General features: G+C 43.8%; 1 protein-coding gene across 2 annotated transcripts in view; it reads right to left on the bottom strand.

Moving 5' to 3' along the window:
- The window catches only part of ghra (growth hormone receptor a), a 175809-nt gene that overhangs the window by 38292 nt on the left and 115635 nt on the right, over window positions 1–21882 (bottom strand). For both annotated transcript variants that reach the window (XM_063049644.1, XM_063049643.1), the window contains exons 5-8: window positions 16278–16456; window positions 14034–14196; window positions 7660–7789; window positions 3795–3964 (exon numbers count right to left, since the gene is read on the bottom strand). In XM_063049644.1, the coding sequence (XP_062905714.1) occupies window positions 3795–3964; window positions 7660–7789; window positions 14034–14196; window positions 16278–16456 (642 nt within the window). The remainder of the gene's footprint in view (window positions 1–3794; window positions 3965–7659; window positions 7790–14033; window positions 14197–16277; window positions 16457–21882) is intronic.

The raw sequence follows: 21882 nt of genomic DNA, 5'->3' as shown, positions 1-21882 counted from the left end.
CTCTTTGGCTTTCATGTTGGCTTTGACTTCTCTTGTTAGCCACAGCAGTGTCACCTTTCTTTTAGAATACTTCTTCCTCTTTGGGACGTATATATCCTGTGCCTTCCAGATTGCTTCCAGAAATTCCAACTATTGCTGCTCTGCCGTCATCCCTGCCAATCAATTTTGGCCAACTCCTCTTTCATGCCTCTGTAATTCCCTTTAATCCACTGTAATACTGGTACATCTGACATTAGCTTCTCCTTCTCAAATTTCAGGGTGAATATTGATCATATTGTGAACACTTTCCCCAGAGAATTCTTTTACTTTAAGCTCTCTTTTTCTTTTTCAATATTTTTATTAATTTCTATATAGAAGAATACAGAGTCCAAGAAAATACATATTATAAAACAAAAGAAAAAATATAATAATACCAGATACATTATATTGAATAAAGCTCTCTAATCACTTCTGTTTCATTGTACAACACCCAATCCAGAATATCTGATCTTCTACTCAACCACGGGCTCCTCTTGTAGGCACTCTAGAAATTCCTCCAATGTAATTAGATAGATAGATATATAGAGAGATAGATATACTTTATTGATCCCGAGGGAAATTGGGTTTCATTGCAGCTGCACCAACCAAGAATAGAGCATAAATATAGCAATACAAAAACCACAAACAATCAAACAATCAACAATCAAACAACAACCATATGCAAACTATGCCAGATGGAAATAAGTCCAGGACCAGCTTATTGGCTCAGGGTGTCTGACCCTCCACAGGAGGAGAGGAGCTGCAGAGTTCGATGGCCACAGGCAGGAACAACCTCCCGTGACGCCCACTGTTGTATCTCGGTAATTCAGCACCAATCTGATTTTCACAATCTACTTGCATATGAAATCCTCCATTTGACTATTGTAGTGAACAATAGTGATCAGTCTAAGACCCAACCTCACACTCAATATCAGCAATCCAAGGAACTGATTGTGGACTTCAGGAAGGGGAAATTGAGGGAACACACCAGTCCTCATCGAGGGGTTAGCAGAGGAAAGGGTAAACAGTTCCTTGGTGTCAACATCTCTGAAGTTCTGTCTTGGGCCCAACATACTGATGCAATTGCAAAGGAGGCATACCAGTGGCTCTATTTCAATCAGAGTTTGAGAAGAATTGGTATATCACCAAAGACTCTGGCAAATTTCTACAGCTGCACTGCGGAGAACCCTCTGCATAGAGACTGGTTGGTTTGCTGGCACCAATGCAATGGATCAGAAAAAGCTGCAGAGGGTGGAGACTCAAGACAGCTTCATCACGGGCGCCAGCTTCTCCACTATCAAGGACATCTTCAAAAGGCAATGCCTCAAAAATGCAGCCCCCACCACCAAGGACATACTCTCTTTTCATTCTTGCCATCAGAGATAAGGAGTAGGAGTCTGAAAACACACACTCCGCATTTTAGGAACAATTTCTTCCCTCCACCGTCAGATTTCTGAATGGACCATGAATCCATAAACTCTACCTCAGCATTCTGCTCTCATTCAGCCCACATGGTTATTTCTCATATATTCCTTTTGTAATTTTTAGTAACGTTATGTCTTGTTGCTGCAACAAAACAACAGACTTCACAACATGTCAGTGATAGTAAACCTGATTCTGATTCCGACTGGAAATACCTCTGACAAGAGGAAAAACACAACTTAACAGAGACGAGGGGTGTAAATATACAAGGTCCCTAATACTTTTGCTCCTTCACGCGCACAAAATGCAGATGGAGCCCAGCAGGTCAGGCAGTGTCTATGGAAGGTAATGAACTAGTCAACACTTTCAGGCCTATGCCCTTTATCAAGACTGCAAAGGAAGGGGAGAAATGCCAGAATAGGAAAGTGGGGGAGGGGGAGCTGGCAGGTGACAGGTACAAACTCTTCTGATGTAATTACTCCAATCTCTGCCCTACCAGACCCTCAGAGGAAGACCATAAGACATAGGGGCAGAATTAGACCATTTGGCCCATCAAGTCTACTCTGCCATTTCATCATTGCTGATCCATTTTTCCTCTCAACCCCAATTCCCTGCCTTCTCCTCATATCCCTTCATGCCCTGACCAGTCAAGAATCTGTCAACCTCTGCCTTAAAAATACATAAAGACTTGCCCTCCACAGCTGCCTGAGGCAAAGAATTCAGCAGATTCACCACTCTCGGGCTAAACACTCTTAGACTCTCCCACCACGGAAACAGCCTCATCACATCCACTCAATCAAGGCCCTTCAAGGTTGCAATGAGGTCACCCCTTATGCTGAATTTTAGTGAATACAGGCTCACAGCCATCAAACACTCTTCATACGACAAGCAATTCAACCCAGGAATGATTTCCATGAACCTCCTTTGACCAATCTCCAGTTTCAGCACATCCTTTCAAATACAAGGGACCCAGACCTGCTCACAATACTCCAAATGAGGCCTCACCAGAGCTTTATAAAGTTTCAACATTACATCCTTGCTTTTACATTCTAGACCTCTTGAAATGAATGCTAACATTGCACTTGCCTTCCTCACCACAGACTCAACCTGCAAATTAACCTTTCAGGAATCCTGCACAAGGACTCCCAAGTCCCTTTGCGCCTCATTTTTCTGTACTTTCTCTCCATTCAGAAAATAGTCAACCCTTTCATTTCTGCTACCAAAGTACATGACCACGTACCTCCCGACACTGTATCCCATCTGCCACTTCTTTGCCCATTCTCCTAATCTAAGTCCTTCTGTACCCTTCTACATCTTTAAAATTACCTGCCTCTCCTCCTACCTTCATATCATCTGCAAGCTTTGCAATATCAATTCCATCATCCAAATCACTGACATATAATAAGAAGCGGTCCCAACACAGAAAATTATAGAACACTAGTCACCAGCAGCCAACCAGAAAAAGCCCCCTTTTATTCCCACTCTTTGTTTCCTGCCAATCAGCCACTGTTTTATCCATGCTAGAATCTTCCCTGTAATACCATGGCTCGTAGCTTAAGCATCCTCATGTGTGGCATGAAAGCCTTCTGAAAAACCAAATACACAACATCAACCGATTCCCCTTTGTCTAGCTTGCTTGTTATTTCTTCAAAGAACTCCAACAGAATTATCAGGCAAGATTTTCCTTTGAGAATACCATGCTGACTACTGCCTATTTTATCATGTGTCCCCAAGTATCCTGAAACTACATCCTTAACGATCGCCTCCAATATCTTCCCAACAACTGAGATCAGACTAACTGGCCTATAACTTCCTTTCTTCTACCTCTCTCCATTCTTGAAGAGTGGATCGACATTTGCAATTTTCCAGTCTTCTGGAGCCACTCCAGAACCTTGTGATTCTTGCAAGATCATTACTAATGTCTCTACTATTCCTTCAACCACTTCTTTTAGAAACCTTGGCTGTACACATTCAAGTATATGGAGAAATTTTAGGTGGGGGGTTATATGGGAGGCAGGGTTTGAGGGTTGGCACAACATTGTGGGCCAAAGGGCCTGTACTGTGCTGTACTATTCTATGTACACCATCAGGTCCAGGTGACTTATCTACCTTAAGACCTTTCAGTTTCCCAAGTACCTTCTCCCTAGTAATGGGAGATTACCTCACACACTTCATCACCCCCAATTCTCGCCTTCAGTCTCCCAGACTTCCCACATCCTAAACAGAGTACAAAACAATGCCCCTGGAGGCAGTCTCACTAATCTGCTATGCCCTAACAGATGAGGAATGAACAAATAAGGATAGAGACAAAACCACTGACAAGACAATTTACCCCACCCAAGCCGAGATCTTACCTATGTTGTCTATGGAGAAGCAGCGTTTATCGAAAGTGATGTCCTGACCCTGAAGTTCGGACTTCAACTGTACGCAGTAAGAAACCCAGATGGAGGTGTAGGTCTGGTTGAAGTAGCAGGAGCTTTTGTTGTGCAAGTATTTTGGACATTCCTTCCAGTCAGCATTATTCCTGAAGAGACACAAGTTTGTTAGGATCTTCCGAAAACAGCAGTTATTCCAAAACGGGAAACAACTCAATATCCCGTGGTCACAAGCAACATGCAAAATGCCGTAGGAACTCAGCAGATTAGGCAGCATCTATGGAAGTAAATGCATGGTCACAGTTTCAGATCTCCTGGGAAGTGTGGAGGTAGCCAGTATAAATAAGAGGGGAGGAATAAAGAGGTGAAGCAAAAGCTTTCATTCTCTATGTAGTTTCAGGTGAGAGGGCTGATAAAGGCAGGTGAGGTAGGGTGACAGGTGGATCCAGGTGAGAGGGCTGAGTAAGGCAGGTGGATCCAGGTGAGAGGGTTGAGAAAGGCAGGTGAGGGAGGGTGACAGGTGGATCCAGGTGAGAGGACTGAGTAAGGCAGGGGAGGTTCGGACTGCTCATTGACATTCTGTTGGAAACTACCTTCTGGATGTCAGTGACTGCATCAGTAGCAGAATGTTACTGGTTCACACAAATCAGTGTAATACAGCGAACAGACAGACCCAAACCTCATCTTTGCTTAAGCCTACAGAACTCGAAATTGCTGGTGTAAACATCAGCCTTAACTCCTCCTTCCTCTGTTGTGATGAGAAACTGCAGGGAGTCACTGACTGCCAGAAACCGTCTCCAAGGAGAAAGAAATTACAAATGATCCAATCAGATGCCATTTACAGTGATAATTTACAATAATTGTGGCTCAGTGCAGATCCGTAATTAGAAGCCTAAACCTCCAGCTAGTTGCTTTAGTGGCGTTTTTTTAAAAATTAAGTAAAGGAGGAAAAGATGTCTCAGATATACACTAGAAATCATGTTTCAGGAAAGCCCATTCAATCCACAACTCATTCTGAAGATGCTCCAGTCTCCTCTCACATCTGAAAATGTACGGGGAGTGGGGGAGACACCCATTGGTCAGTGTAAATTCCCCCACCACAATGGGTGAGTGTGGGAAGGGGCAGGGAGCTGATGGAACACAGCCAGAGTTGAATGTGAGGTAGCATTAGTATGAAATAGGTGCTTGATGGTCGGTGTGTGAAAGCATGTTTAATACCCCTTATCCCACAACTATAACAGCAATAATATTAGGGGCATGGGAACCAGAGCACCAGAGCAGACAGTGGTTGTGGAGAAAGATGTTAAGCCTGTGTACAAAGTCAGGAATCAATGGGCCAAATGGCTTAATTCTGCTCCTATGTCTTATGGTCTAAAAAGTTGAGCATTGTGGGAATAAGCTGCGTATATTTTAATGTAGTAAGCATCGTAGGAAAAGTGGATGATCTCAGGGTATGGATCAACACATGGAATTATGACGTTGGAGCCATTAGTGAGACTTGTTTGCAGGACGGGCAGGACTGGCAGCTCAGTGTTCTGGGGTTCCGTTGTTTTAGACGTGATAGAGCTGGAGGGATTAAAAGAGGAGAGGTGGCATTACTAGACAAGGAAAATGTCACGGCTGTGTTCAGTCACAGACTGGAGAGCTCATCTAGGGAGGCTTTTGGATAGAACTGAGGAGTAAGAAAACTATGACCATGTTAATGGGATTATATTATAGACCATAGAACAGTGTACGGGATTTAGAGGAACAAATTTGTGGAGAGATCGCAGACTATTGCAGGAAACATAACATTGTGATGGTAGGTGATTTTAACTTTCCACATATTGACTGGGACTGTAAAAAGGCTGGATGGGAAAGAATCTGTCAAATGTGTTTATGAAAGTTTCCTTCATCAGTACACAGAAGTCCCAATTAGAGAGAGTGCGATACTTGATCTCCTATTAGGGAATGAGACAGGCAGATGACAGAAGTTTGTGCAGGGGAACTCTTGGTATCTAGTGATCATAATGACATTAGTTTCAAGGTAATTATGGAAATGGATAGGTCTTGCCCTCAGGTTGAGATTCTAAATTGGAGAAAGACCATTTTGATGGTATCAGAAAGAATCTGGCAAGAATGGATTGGGATAGGCTGTTTTCTGTTTAGAGTTTGTATGTTCCTGTCAAAATAAAAGGCAAGGATATCAGGTTTAGGGAGCATTGGTTTCAAGTAATATTGAGAACCTGGTTAAGGAAAACAATGAGATGAATAGAAGGTGTAGGCAGGCAGGAACAAATGAGGTACTTGAGGAGTATAAGAAATACAAGAGGACACACGAGAAAGAAATCAGTAGGGCTGTAGGAAGGCATGAGGTTGCCCTAGTGGACAAGGTGAAGGAGAATCTTAAGGGATTCTATAGATATGTTAACAGCAAAAGAGTTGCAAGGGTCAAAATTAGTCCTTGGGAAGATCAGAATGGCAATCTGTTTGTGAAGATAAACAGATGAGGGAGATTTGAAATGGATAATTTTACATCTGTATTCACTGGGAGACGGACACAGATTCTCCAGCTGTGAGGCAAAGCAGCAGCAAGGCCATGCACCCTGTACAGATTACAGAGGAGGAGGTGTTTGCTACCTTTGAGGACAAATCCCCAGGTCCTGACAAGGTGTTTGCACGGACCCTGTGGGAGGCAAGTGCAGAAATTGCAAGGGCTCTCGCAGAGATATTTAAATCATCCTTAGCAACAGGTGAGGTACTGGAGGATCGGAGGATAGCTGAGGAGTAAAGGAATAAGAAAGGCTCTACAATTAAGCCATGAAATTATAGGCTGGTGAGCCTGACATCAGTAGTGGGAAAGTTATTGGAAGGTATTCTAAAGGTCCTGATATATAAATATTTGGACAGACAGGGACTAATTAGGAATAGTCAGCATGGATTTGTGTGTGGTAAGTGGCATCTAACCAATCTTATAGAGTTTTTCAAGGAAGTTGCCAGGACAGTGGATGAAGGCAAAGCAGTGGATTTTGTCTACATGGACTTTAGTAAGGCCTTTGACTCTAATAAAACTTCTGCAAAAATCTAACAGAATTCTTGATTTTTATTTGAATTAAAGTGTACAAACATTTATTTGGTATTTTTAAATAAATCATTCAATAGTCATCTGAAGGACAATGAGAGGAAAGATTGATTTTGAAAGGGTGTGATTCAATTAATTATGTATTGCTTAAAAATCAACTCAGTCTGAACTACAACCTCAGCTGAGAGCCCAGTTTGGTGCCATCTCAACCTGAATGGCATGGAGAGTTGGAAGTAGCTGGGAATGTTCTCAAACAGGAAGATTCATTCTCTCTTACAAAGAAAAATCACAGGTGCAGGAAAATGAATACTGCAAAATGCACTTCAACAATCCATAAGACATAGGAGCAAAATTAGGCCATTCAGCCCACTAAGTCTGCTCTGTAATTTCAGTATGACTGACTTATTATCCCTCTTAACCCCATTCTCCTGCTTTCACCCCATAACCTTTGATCCCCTTACTAATCAAGAATCTATCAACCTCCACATTAAATATATTCAATGACTTGCCCTCCATAGCCATCTGTGGCAATGAATTCCAGGCTAAAGAAGTTCCTCTTCATCTCTGTTCTAACTGGATGTCCCTCTATTCTGAGGCTATGCCCTCCAGTCCTAGACTCCCTCCACCATAGGAAACATCCTCTCCATATTCACTCTTATCAAAACCTTGGAATAGTCGATAGGTTTCAATGAGATCCCCCCCTCATTCATCTGAATTCCAGTGAGTATAGGCCTACAGCCATCAAATGCTCCTACTGGAATTATTCTTGTGAACATATCTTACCCCTTTGTATAAAAGAATCTCAGCTGCCTGTGTTCTGTCAGGTTTTGGTAAGTTCCATTGCTCCACCTGCATGTGAAAGTTTCTTGCTCGGGTGAGCGACACTCGATAATGCTGGGCCTTTCTAACGGATCTGCAAGAGAAGAGCAGTACAGGTCAGAAACCATCACCAAGCTCCAGGGGGCCATACCACTGGTCTTCTCAGACCTGGACAACCCTGCCACTGTATCACCTGGATGGGCCAGTCGCATGACAATGGCCATACAAGAGTCTTCAGCACCATGACTCTGCCTTTCGCTTCAGTGCCCCCTTTTGACCAAGGATCCTGGCACGTTTTTTAGGTGTCAACCTTGACACTGATGGGAGAAGAAAGAACACTGGCCTTACCTGATGGTTTTCTTACAGACTCCTGAAAGGCCCTTTCAGCCAGAAGACTGGCATCAGTCACGGACAGTGAACAATAATAGAGTCATGGAGACATACAGCACATCCGGTCCATGGCAACTCATGTTCACATCTTCACCAGTCCCATTTGCCATTGTTTGCCCACATCCCTGTATCTGTCAAAGCACCTTTTAAGTGTTGTTAATGTACCTGCCTCAGCCACTTCCTCTGGCCAATCTCTTGGTGAAAAACATCCCCCTCAGTTTCCCATTAAATCTCTCCCCCTCACCCTAAACCTGTGCCCTTTAGCACCCGATTCCCCAACCCAACTGTACATTTACCCTATCCGTGCCCCTCATGATTTTATACACCTCGAAATGACCACCCCTCGGCTCCAATGAACAAAATGCCAACCTTCTGAAACTCTCTCCATAACTCACTCCATTGAGTCCCAGCAACATCCTTGTAAACCTCTGTTGTTTTTTCTAGATTCATGGCACTGTTCCAACTGGTGACAGAACTGAACACAATATTCCAAATGAGTCCTTCCCAACTGCAAAATAATATCCCTATTTCTGAATTCAATGCCCTAGAAGATGTACTCCTGTGTGCCAAAAGCCTTCTTTACCACCCTGTCTTCCTATGACTCCACTTTCAGGAACCATGTAAGCGTAGGTCCCTCTGTCCTACAACACACCCCAGGGTCACTGTTAAATTTCTACCTTCTCTTGTCTCCACAAAATGTAAAACCTCACATTTATCCAAGTTAAACCCCATTTGCCATTCCTCTTACCCATCTGATCAAGATCTTTCTGTATATCCTGATAGTCATCTTCACTGCCTGACATCACTTCTTTTAGTGTTATATGCAAACTTGTTAACCATGTTTTGTACATTGTCATCCAAACCATTGATATACACACAGTGGCCATTTTATTAGGTACAAGAGTGGAACCCGGTGTACCTTTCTGCTGCTGTAGCCCTTTCACTACAAGGTTCGATGCGTTGTACGTTTAGAGATGCTCTTCTGCGCACCACTGTTGTAACGTGTGGTTATTTGAGATACTGTCATCTTCCTGTCAGCTTGATCCAGTCTGGCCATTTTTCTCTGACCTCTCTCATTAACAAGGCTTTTTCGCCCACAGAACTGCCACTCACTGGATGTTTTTGTACCATTTTCTGTAAACTCTAGAGATTGTTGTGCATGAAAATCCAAGGCGATTAGCAGTTTCTGAGCTACTCAAACCACTCTGCCTGGGCCAACAATCATTCCATGGTCAAAATCACTCAGATCACATTTCTACCCCATTCTGACCAATAACTGACCATGCCTTCAGGCTTTTATGTTACCATATGATTAGCTGATTAGATATATTCCTTAACAAGCAGAAGTACAGCTGTACCTAATAAAGTGGCCACAAAGTGTAGATGACAAATAGCAAAAGGCTATTTGTCACCAATCCCTGGGGAACTATACTGAGCTATGTGTTGAAGTATGCAACAGGAAAAACAACATTTTAAGACAAAAACCATGGATTTTATTCATAAGATAACCCAGAGATGGACTTTCCTGCGCCAGAAACATCCATTGTGTTCTGACCAGCCTGAAAGACCCGTCGTGTTCTGACCAGCCTGGAAGACCCGTCGTGTTCTGACCAGCCTGGAAGACCCATTGTGTCCTCACCAGCCTGGAAGACCCATTGTGTTCTCACCAGCCTGGGATGGGCAATGCATTTTCTAGTAAGGATACGTATAGCAAATCTGGCAATCTTCCTCTTTACAGACCCAGTTTCTTTCAACTTGACCAAGTTCAAGCTCAGTTTATTGTCATTCAGCCATATACATGTATACCACCAAATGAAACAACGTCGCCCTGGACCAAGGTGCACAACACAGTATGTGTAACTCACACACACAGTGCGTATAACTCACACACAACACAGTACGTGTAACTCACACACACAGTGCGTATAACTCACACACAACACAGTACGTGTAACTCACACACAACACAGTACGTGTAACTCACACATAATACCATAGGTATAACTCACACACAACACAGTACGTGTAACTCACACACAACACAGTACGTGTAACTCACACATAATACCATAGGTATAACTCACACACAACACAGTACGTGTAACTCACACACAACACAGTACGTGTAACTCACACAACACAGTACGTGTAACTCACACACAACACAGTACAGGTAACTCACACAGTACGTGTAACTCACACACAACACAGTACATGTAACTCACACACAACAGTACATGTAACTCACACACAACACAGTACATATAACTCACACACACTACGTGTAACTCACACACAGCACAGTACGTGTAACTCACACACAACACAGTACGTGTAACTCACACACAACACAGTAGGTACAACTCACACACAACACAGTACATATAACTCACACACAACACAGTACGTGTAACTCACACACAACACAGTACGTATAACTCACACACAACACAGTACGTGTAACTCACACACAACACAGTACATGTAACTCACACACAACACAGTACGTGTAACTCACACACAACACAGTACGTGTAACTCACACACAACACAGTAGGTACAACTCACACACAACACAGTACATATAACTCACACACAACACAGTACGTGTAACTCACACACAACACAGTACGTATAACTCACACACAACACAGTACGTGTAACTCACACACAACACAGTAGGTATAACTCACACACAACACAGTACGTGTAACTCACACACAACACAGTACGTGTAACTCACACACAATACAGTACATCTAACTCACACACAACACAGTAGGTATAACTCACACACAACACAGTACGTGTAACTCACACACAACACAGTACGTGTAACTCACACACAGCACAGTAGGTATAACTCACACACAACACAGTACGTGTAACTCACACACAACACAGTACGTATAACTCACACAACACAGTACGTATAACTCAGACACAACACAGTATGTGTAACTCACACACAACACAGTAGGTATAACTCACACACACACAGTACATATAACTCACACACAACACAGTACGTGTAACTCACACACAACACAGTACATGTAACTCACACACAACACAGTACGTATAACTCACACACAATACAGTACATCTAACTCACACACAACACAGTAGGTATAACTCACACACAACACAGTACGTGTAACTCACACACAACACAGTACATATAAGTCACACACAACACAGTACATGTAACTCACACACAACACAGTAGGTGTAACTCACACACAGCACAGTACGTGTAACTCACACACAGCACAGTAGGTGTAACTCACACACAGCACAGTAGGTGTAACTCACACACAACACAGTACGTGTAACTCACACACAACACAGTACGTGTAACTCACACACAACACAGTACGTATAACTCAGACACAATACAGTACGTGTAACTCACACACAGCACAGTAGGTATAACTCACACACAACACAGTACGTGTAACTCACACACAACACAGTACGTGTAACTCACACACAGCACAGTAGGTATAACTCACACACAACACAGTATGTGTAACTCACACACAACACAGTACGTGTAACTCACACACAACACAGTACGTGTAACTCACACACAACACAGTACGTATAACTCAGACACAACACAGTACGTGTAACTCACACACAGCACAGTAGGTATAACTCACACACAACACAGTACATGTAACTCACACACAACACAGTACATGTAACTCACACACAACACAGTAGTGTAACTCACACACAACACAGTAGTGTAACTCACACACAACACAGTACGTATAACTCAGACACAACACAGTACGTGTAACTCACACACAGCACAGTAGGTATAACTCACACACAACACAGTACGTGTAACTCACACACAACACAGTACGTGTAACTCACACACAACACAGTACGTGTAACTCACATACAACACAGTACGTATAACTCACACACAATACAGTACATCTAACTCACACACAATACAGTACATCTAACTCACACACAACACAGTAGGTATAACTCACACACAGCACAGTACGTGTAACTCACACACAGCACAGTAGGTATAACTCACACACAACACAGTACGTGTAACTCACACACAACACAGTACGTGTAACTCACACACAGCACAGTACGTGTAACTCACACACAGCACAGTAGGTATAACTCACACACAACACAGTACGTGTAACTCACACACAACACAGTACGTGTAACTCACACACAACACAGTAGTGTAACTCACACACAACACAGTACGTGTAACTCACACACAACACAGTACGTATAACTCACACACAATACAGTACATCTAACTCACACACAACACAGTAGGTATAACTCACACACAACACAGTACGTGTAACTCACACACAACACAGTACGTGTAACTCACACACAACACAGTACGTGTAACTCACACACAACACAGTACATATAACTCACACAACACAGTACGTATAACTCAGACACAACACAGTATGTGTAACTCACACACAACACAGTAGGTATAACTCACACACACACAGTACGTATAACTCACACACAACACAGCACGTGTAACTCACACACAACACAGTACATATAACTCACACACAATACAGTACATCTAACTCACACACAACACAGTACATATAAGTCACACACAACACAGTATGTGTAACTCACACACAGCACAGTACGTGTAACTCACACACAACACAGTACATGTAACTCACACACAACACAGTAGGTGTAACTCACACACAGCACAGTAGGTGTAACTCACACACAGCACAGTAGGTGTAACTCACACACAACACAGTACGTATAACTCACACACAACACAGTACGTATAACTCAGACACAACACAGTACGTGTAACTCACACAACACAGTACGTATAACTCACACACAACACAGTAGGTATAACTCACACATAACTCAGTACGTGTAACTCACACACAACACAGAAAGTAACATCACCACAAATAAGTGAACAAATAATAAGGTGCATTTATGACACAAGTTAAAAAACAAACAGTACATGATGAGACCTGGGTGTTAGCAGTAAGTTCATTAATCTCATTGCCTGAGGACAGAAGATTTTTCCCATCCTAACAGTTGTCCTAATGCTAATGGAACCTCCTGCCTGATGGTAGATGGGTTGGGGGGGGGGGGTTCAAAGAGATTGATGGACAGATGGGAGGGATCACTGATGCTAAGGGCCTTGCATATAGAGTGCTCTTGTTAAGCATCTCTGATGAGTGGAGGAGAGACCCCGACTGTTCTCTCAGCAGTCCTCAGACTGCTTTATAGGGATTTACGGCCAGGTGCCTTGCAATTCCCATACCAGACGTGATGCAGCTGCTCAGGGCACTCTCCATGGTGAGAATGGGATGGGTGGAAGGACCTCCCTCACTTCAATCTCCTCAGGAAGTAGACACTGATGAGCTTACTTCCTAAGGAGGTGGTGTTGAGGGACCAGGTGAGAGTGGCATGTCCTAACAACGAGCACAACCACGATATTACAATATTTCCTGATCTATCAGGAAGCACTCAGTCTCCCTTACTGCCCGTTCCACCGCTGCTATTTAGGGCAGCAATGAAGGTCCTCCATCTTTGTATAGAAGGATTCTTCATTGCTGTTTCCGATAACAACCCGTCAGGATTGTTGGCCCAGAGCTGGACCCTAGTACCTGGTGGACCACTCTTAGTTTGGCCTCTGCACTTTGACCTGTTTGGCATGGGTGACCCTACCAAGAGCCAATACACAAGGCCCTGATTCCAGCCAACAATGACCTCTCCAGGTCATTGAGGCACGCAAGCCTCCAAACCCTACGACAAGGTTGCGATCCTCTTGGAGGTTGGCACTGAGAGTTATCAGTTAATCATGCAATCGTTAAATAACATCTCAAAACAATTTGTATGTACACACTTTCACACTTAGTTATACACGGTGGTAAAGTTTCCTTCACCTTCTACCGAGTGCGGAGTTGGAAGGTAGACGTATAAAATGTCACTGAATTCACTGAAATTGCCAACGTTGTGGTAACTGCACTTCAGTCGGATAGCGTACTCTTTCCCTGTCGCAAGGCCGTAAAGAGGTTGAGGTGGACGCAGGCCAGGTAAGGTTTCAATCTGTGAAGACAGAGTTTAGAAAGTTTTATATTAGTCGTTGAAACAACAAGGCTGCAGGAGCAGAATTAGAAAAAGACAGCATTAGATTTTCTGAAAAATCTCTGCCATCATCTGACTACATGGTTTCTTCTCAACAGTGAAACAACATTTAAAACACAGCACCCCCCTCTGGCGCCCTGTCCCTTCCCTTTCTCCTATGGCCCAGTCTCTTTTCCTATCAGATTCCTTTTTCAGCCCCTCCTCCATCACCTCCTAGCTTCTCACCTCACCCCCTCACCTGGCTTCACCTATCACCTGCCAGCCTGTACTCATTTCCCTCCCCTCACCTCCTGGCTTCTGCCCCCTTCCTTTCCGGTCTTGATAAAGGGTCTCAACTCCAATACTGCAAGGCTGGTTCACAGGTTCATTAGCAAGACTGATGGCGAGGGAGCAGCCTGGCCTCGGTTGCGTCACGGACTAGGCCCTCCTGCCGTGGGATTGCCTGTTGCAGCTGGCCACGAGAGGAAACACTGGTGACGGTGTGATGCAGTGACGCGATGCCCGTGCTAGGCTGGCCACAAGAGGAAGCACTGGTGATGGTGTGACGCAGTGATGCAGTGCCCGTGCTGGGCTGGCCACGAGAGGAAACACTGGTGACGGTGTGACGCAGTGGTGCAGTGCCCGTATTGGCTGTGGGCTGGTTGGCCCCTCCGGTTAGTGCTGCTCTTCAGTGTTCACTCGATGGAAGACAACCCGGATTGTGTTTATCTGTGGGCTGCTGCGGGCTTGTTGGTGCCAACACTATCCATGCACCATCAATCTATAGGACATGGGCTAGATTTTCTTTGTGTGACTGCATGCTTACTGCTACCTTATATGTGCTCTATTTGCCTTGTGCTGTGTGTAACTGTTGGTACTGTGTTTTGTACCTTGGCCCTAAAAGAGCGCTGTTTCATTTGGCTATGTACATGGTTGAATGACAATTAAACTTGAAATTAAAGTGTCGACTGTTCATCCCTCTCCTGACCTGCTGAATCCCCCCAGCGTTATTAATCTATTTATTTAGCAATTAAACGTCGAGTAGGGCCTTCCAGCCCTTTGAGCCCCGCCACCCCAGCAAACTCCCAGCTCATATTACTCTAACCTAAGCACAGAACAATTTACAACGACCAATTAACCAACCCAGTACGTGGGAGGAAACTGGAGCACCTGGGGAAACTGCAGACATTCCATGGGGAGGATGTACAGAGTCTCTTTACAGAATGGTACGGAATTGAACTCCGAACTGTAATAGTGTCGTGCTAACCCCTGAGCTACTGTGACGCTCTAACATTGTCTATGTGTTCATCTGATGGTGTCAACCCCCCTCTGCCTGATCCTGTCCGTGTTCGTACATTAAGGCTGATGATACTAACCCTCCTTTGTCTGGTCCTGTCCGTGTTTGTACATTAAGGCTGATGATACTAACCCTCCTCCGCCTGATCCTGTCCGTGTTCGTACATTAAGGCTGATGATACTAACCCTCCTCTGTCTGATCCTGTCCGTGTTCGTACATTAAGGCTGATGACACTAACCCTCCTCTGTTTGATCCTGTCCGTGTTCGTATATTAAGGCTGATGATACTAACCCTCCTCTGCCTGATCCTGTCCGTGTTCGTACATTAAGGCTGATGATACTAACCCTCCTCTGTCTGATCCTGTCCGTGTTTGTACATTAAGGCTGATGATACTAACCCTCCTCTGCCTGATCCTGTCTGTGTTTGTACATTAAGGCTGATGATACTAACCCTCCTCTGCCTGATCCTGTCTGTGTTTGTACATTAAGGCTGATGATACTAACCCTCCTCTGTCTGATCCTGTCTGTGTTTGTACATTGCAGAAACCAAACACAGATTGGGAGAGTCCTTTGCAGAACATCTCTGATCAATCAAGTCAGGGATGTTGGGATCTCTTGTTTCTGCTTGGTTTTGGTGGTGACAAGTGGAAAACTTAATAACCTGATGAAAGAGATGGTTTTCACCATTGTGAGAATGACCAAGATGGCAGATCTTGACTGAGAGTAAAGCATCTGTTAACTTTGTCTCTAGTAATTGAAATACCTACCACACTCCAGTGCTCGGCCTGGCTGAGCTTATAGTGGATTTCAAATTTACGTGGGATCCGTCCAGAGCTGGCATCGGCATTCACTGACACTGCCCACCACAGCTGTATGTCCATGATCAATCCCGACTGGCTAATGTTCAACAACGACCAGTTCAATGAGATTGGAGCATCTGGTTTCACTGGCACAATGAGAGAAAAGAGTACAGTCAGTTACAATGGAAGTCAAGGATAGAGCAAAAGATACATAGTGAGACACAAGGGCAGGCAACGCTAACTGGTGTGGGTAGATTTTACGTAGGCCCTGAGGAGTGTGGTACAACAAAGAGATCTGTCTACTATAATACAAGTCCTTAATTCATTCAAAGTGGTATCACAGGTAGGCAGGGTCGTAAAGAAAGCTTTTGACACAAAGGCCTTCATAAATCAAAGTACTGAGTACTGGACACAAAAAAGAGAAAATCTGCAGATGCTAGAAATCCGAGCAACACACACACAATGCTGGAGGAACCCAGCAGGCCAGGCAGCATCTATGGAACAGAGTACAGTCGATGTTTCGGGCCAAGACCCTTCATCCACAGAAGCTGCCTGACCTGCTGAACTGCTCCATGTAAATACAAACAAGCGTTTTCCACTGAGGTTGAGTAGGACTACAACTAGAGGTCATGGGTTAAGGGTAAAAGGTGAGGTTTAACATGAGAGGGAACTTCTTCACTCAGAGGGTGGTGAGAGTGTGGAATGAGCTTCCATCACAAGTGGTGCATGCAAGCTCGATTTCAAGGTTCACGAGAAGTTTGGATAGGTACATGGATGGTAGGGGTGTGGAGAGCTATGGTCCCAATGTAGGTCATAGTCATAGTCATAGTCATACTTTATTGATCCCGGGGGGGAAATGGTTTTCGTTACAGTTGCACCATAAATAATAAATAGTAATAAAACCATAAACAGTTAAATAGTAATATGTAAATTATGCCAGGAAATAAGTCCAGGACCAGCCTATTGACTCAGGGTGTCTGACCCTCCAAGGGAGAACCTGTAAAGTTTGATGGCCACAGGGAGGGATGACTTCCTATAACTTCCAAATTAACCTGAAAATTAACCTTTAGGGAATCCTGCACAAGGACTCCCAAGTCCCTTTGTGCCTCAGTTTTTTTGTATTTTCTCTCCATTTAGAAAATAGTCAACCCTTCCATTTCTTCCACCAAAGTGGATGACCATGCACTTCCCGACACTGTATTCTATCTGCCAGTCCTTTGACCATTTTCCTAATCTAAGTCCTTCAGTAGCCTCTCTACTTCCTCAGAACTATCTGCTACTCCATCTATCTTCATATCATCTGCAAACATTGCAACATAAACCATCAATCCCATCATCCAAATCAGTGACATACAACATAAAAAGAATCAGTCCCAACACAGACCCCTGTGGAACACCACTAGTCACCACCAGCCAACCAGAAAAGTCTCCCTTTATACCCACTCTTTGCCTCCTGCCAGTCAGCTTTATCCAAACTAGAATCTTTCCTGTAATAACCAGTCTTGAATCTTGAATATTCTCAGGACAACTATTGATGGGCAAAACTATTCTCATGGATGTGGTTGTATGAAGGTCTTTTCTCTGTGCTGTATGGCTCTGTAACATGACTCCAGCGACCTGGCTTCATTATAGAGTTCAGCGTGGAGTTTGGATACTCTCCTTACAAGACCATAAGATGTAGGAGCAGAATTAAGCCATTCAACCCATTGAGTCTGCTCCGCCATTCTGTCATGGCTGATCCTGGGATCCCACTCAACCCCATACACCTGCCTTCTCATAATATCCTCTGATGCCCTCACTGATCTGAAAACAATCAATTTCTGTCTTAAATATACCCACAAACTTGACCTCCACCTCAGTGTGTGGCAGAGCATTCCACAGATTCACTAATCTCTAGCTAAAAAAATTCCTCCGTACCTCTAATCTAAAAGGTCTCCCCTCAATTTTGAGGCTATGCCCTTGAGTTCTGGATACCTCAGCGGTCCAAATACTGACCCCTGAGGAACACCACAAGTCACCAGCAGCCAAAAAAAAAGAAAAGCCCCCTTTATTCCCAATCATTGCCTCCTGCCTGTCAGCCATTCCTCTATCCATGCCTGTATCTTTCCTGTAATTCCATCGAATTTTATCTTGTTAAACAGCCTCATGTGTGGCACCTTAACAAATGCCTTCTGAAAATCCAAATAAATGACATCCACTGCCTCTCCTTTGTCCACCCTGCTTGTTACTTCCTTGAAGAATTCTAACAGATTTGTCAGACAAGATTTCCCTTCACAGAAACCATGCTGACTTAGTCTTATTTTATCAGTAGTCTCCAAATACCCCGAAACCTCATCCTTAACAATAGACTCCAACATTTTCCTGACCACTGAGGTTAGCCTAACTGGCCCATAATTTCTTTTTTTTTGCCTTCTTCTTTTCTTAAAGAGTGGAGTGACATTTGCAATCTTCCAGTCCTCAGGGACCATGCCAGAATCAACTGATTCTTGGAAGATGATGACCAATGCATCCATTATCTCTTCAGCAACCTCTCTCAGGACTGTGGGGTGTCGTCCATCTGGTCCCGGTGACTTATCCACCTTCAGTACTCTGAGCTTGCCTAGGTATTTAGTACTCTGAGCTTGCCTAAGTATTTAGTACTGTGAGCTTGCCTAGGTATTTAGTACTCTGAGCTTGCCTAAGTATTTAGTACTCTGAGCTTGCCTAGGTATTTTCCTTTGTGATAGCAATGGCACTCGCTCCTGCTCCCTGATACTCACGGACCTCTGGCACACTGTTAGTGTCTTTCACAGTGAAGGACGATGCAAAGTACACATTATGTACACCTGCCATTTCTTTGTCCCCCATTACTACCTCACCAGCATCATTTTCCAGAACTCCAATATCAACTCTCACCTCCTTTTTACTCTTTATATAGGAAAAAAACTCTTAGTATCCTGCTTTACATTATTGGTTAGTTTGCCCTCAAATTTCATCTTTTCCCTTCTTATAGCTTTCCCAGTTGCCTTTAACTGGATTTTAAAAGCTTCCCAATCATCCAACTTCCCATTCACTTTTGTTAACTTATATGATCCTTTCCTTGGCACTTATGCAGTCCTTAATTTCTCTTGTCCAGCACAGCTGCCTACGCCTGCATTTGAGAATTTCTTCCTTGGTGGGACATATCTATCCTGCGCCTTGTGAACTACTCTTAGAAACTTCAGCCATCTCTGCTCTGCTGTCATCCCCGTTAGTACCCTCCTGCAATTCACCTGGGCAAGCTCCTCTCTCATGCCTCTGTAATTCCCTTTAGTCCATTGCAATACTGATACATATAACATGCTTCTCCCTCTCAAACTGCAGTATGAATGCAATCATTTTATGATCACTACCTCCTAAGGGTTCCTTTACATTAAGCTCCCTAATAAAATCTGGATTATTACACAACACCCAATCTAAGATACCTTTTCCCTGAGTAGGCTCAAGCTGCTCTAAAAAGCCATCTCGTGGGCATTCAACAAATTCCCTCCATTGCAATCCAACACCAACTTGATTTTCCCATCTCCTTGCATATTGAAGCACCCATTACAATTGTGTCATTACCCTTATTACATGCCCCTTCCAGCTCCCTTTGCAATCTCAACCTCACATCTTAGCTGCTATTTGCAAGCCTATATACGATTTCCATAATGGTTTTTTACCCTTTAAGGTTTCTTAATTCCACCCACAAAAATTCGACATTATCTGATCCTATGTCACCTCTTTCTCAAGATGTAAGAGATTCCATCTCCTCCCAACAGAACTACACCACTGCCTATCCTTTCGATACTAGGTATATCCTTTGAAGTTAAGCTCCCAACTATGGCATTCTTTCAGCCACGACTCACTGATGCCCACAACGCAATCTCTAATTGTGCCACAAGTTCGTCCACCTTATTCCGAATGCTATGTGCAGTTAGCATCTCAGTCCCGCATTCTTCGCCCTTTTGAATTTTGCCTCTGTGAAACAATTCAACTCTTTGCTCTGTCTGTATTTGTACCCAATCACTGGCTTGCCCTTCCTGACATTCATGTTACACTCATCATCTACTTGTAACCCTGCTGGCTCATCCTCAGCTCTATCATCCTGGTTCCCATCCGCCTGCCATATTAGTTTAAGCCATTGCCAGCAGCTCTAGTAAACCTGCCCACAAGAATATTTAATTTTAAGTGCAACCTGTCCCTTTTGTGCAGGTCCCACCTGTCCCAGAAGAGGTCCCAATTATCCAGAAATCTGAATCCCTGCCCCCTGCTCCAGTTCTTCAGCCACGCATTTATCTGCCACCTCAGTCTATTCCTGTCCTCAGTGTCGCATGGCACAGGCAGCAATCCCGAGGCTACTACCCTTGTGGTCCTGCTTCTCAGCTTCCTTCCTAACTCGCTGCATTCATTTTTTTCTTTTTACGGCTCTGTGACTCTGCTATAACACAGCTCCAGCAGCCTGGGCTCATTATCGAGTTCAGTGTGGAGTTTGGGGACTCTGCTTATGAATGTGTGGACTTCTGGCAGGTGCTTTTATTTCCTCCCACACTGCAGGGCTATGCTGGGAGGTTAACTGGCCACTGTGGATTGTGCACAGTGTAGGGGTATCAGGAGAGTTGATGGATATATGTAAGAGAAAGTTTGCCAGGATATAAGTGTTCAAAGTAAATTTATTATGCAAGTATGTATATGTCACCATATACCATGGCACCTTGAGATTAATTTTCTTTCAGGCATTCACAGCGGAACAGAGAAATACAATAGGATCAACGAGAAACTACACAAAGACGGACAAACTGAGCAAATAAATAAATAATACTTTATTTCTAATAATAAATTATTATTATAATGGGACAGTCTGAGAGTGGGGTGGCACAGTTGCAGCGCGATTCGTATAACTCTATTACAGCGCCAGTGACCCAGGTTCAATTCCCACTGCTGTGTGTAGGAGTTAGTGTGTTCTCCCTGTGGGCATGCAAGTTTCCTCTGGGTGCTCTGGTTTGCTCCCACAGTCCAGACGCTTGCGGGTTGTAGGTTAATTGGTCACACGGTATAACTGGACAGCACAAACTCGGGGCGGGTTGTAGGTTAATTGGTCACAGGGTGTAACTGGGCAGCACAGACTCGGGCCGGAAGGGCCCGTTGCCAAGCTACATCTTGATATAAATAAAATAAAAATCAACTCAATTGTCTCCTACGTAGGTCATTAAAAAACTTCCTTTCTTACGTACATTGGAGACATGGATGATAGAAAAACAGTAGCTATGTAGGAGGGGTTGGATTGACTGACAGCAGGTTCAGTAGCCAGCACAACGTCATGGGCCAAAGGGCCTGTACTCTCCTGTGCTGTACTGTTCTACAATATGAGGATAGGATTTAGAATCGGTGGCTTTGCCTGAGTCATTGGCACCTCGATGTAACAAAAACGTTTTACATGTGTAATGGGGCGCTGGTGGATGACAACAGTAACAGAACAAGTTTCAAACTCAGTTTCCCGTCAGGACAGTAAAACTGAAACATATACACCGCAGGCAGTACTTGTAAGTTGCAACAATAAATGCAGTCCTCTTCT

The sequence above is a fragment of the Mobula hypostoma genome, chromosome 5 (genome assembly GCF_963921235.1).
Source record: "Mobula hypostoma chromosome 5, sMobHyp1.1, whole genome shotgun sequence".
NCBI classification, from domain to species: Eukaryota; Metazoa; Chordata; class Chondrichthyes; order Myliobatiformes; family Myliobatidae; genus Mobula; species Mobula hypostoma.
This window is presented reverse-complemented; position numbering and strand designations above follow the sequence as displayed.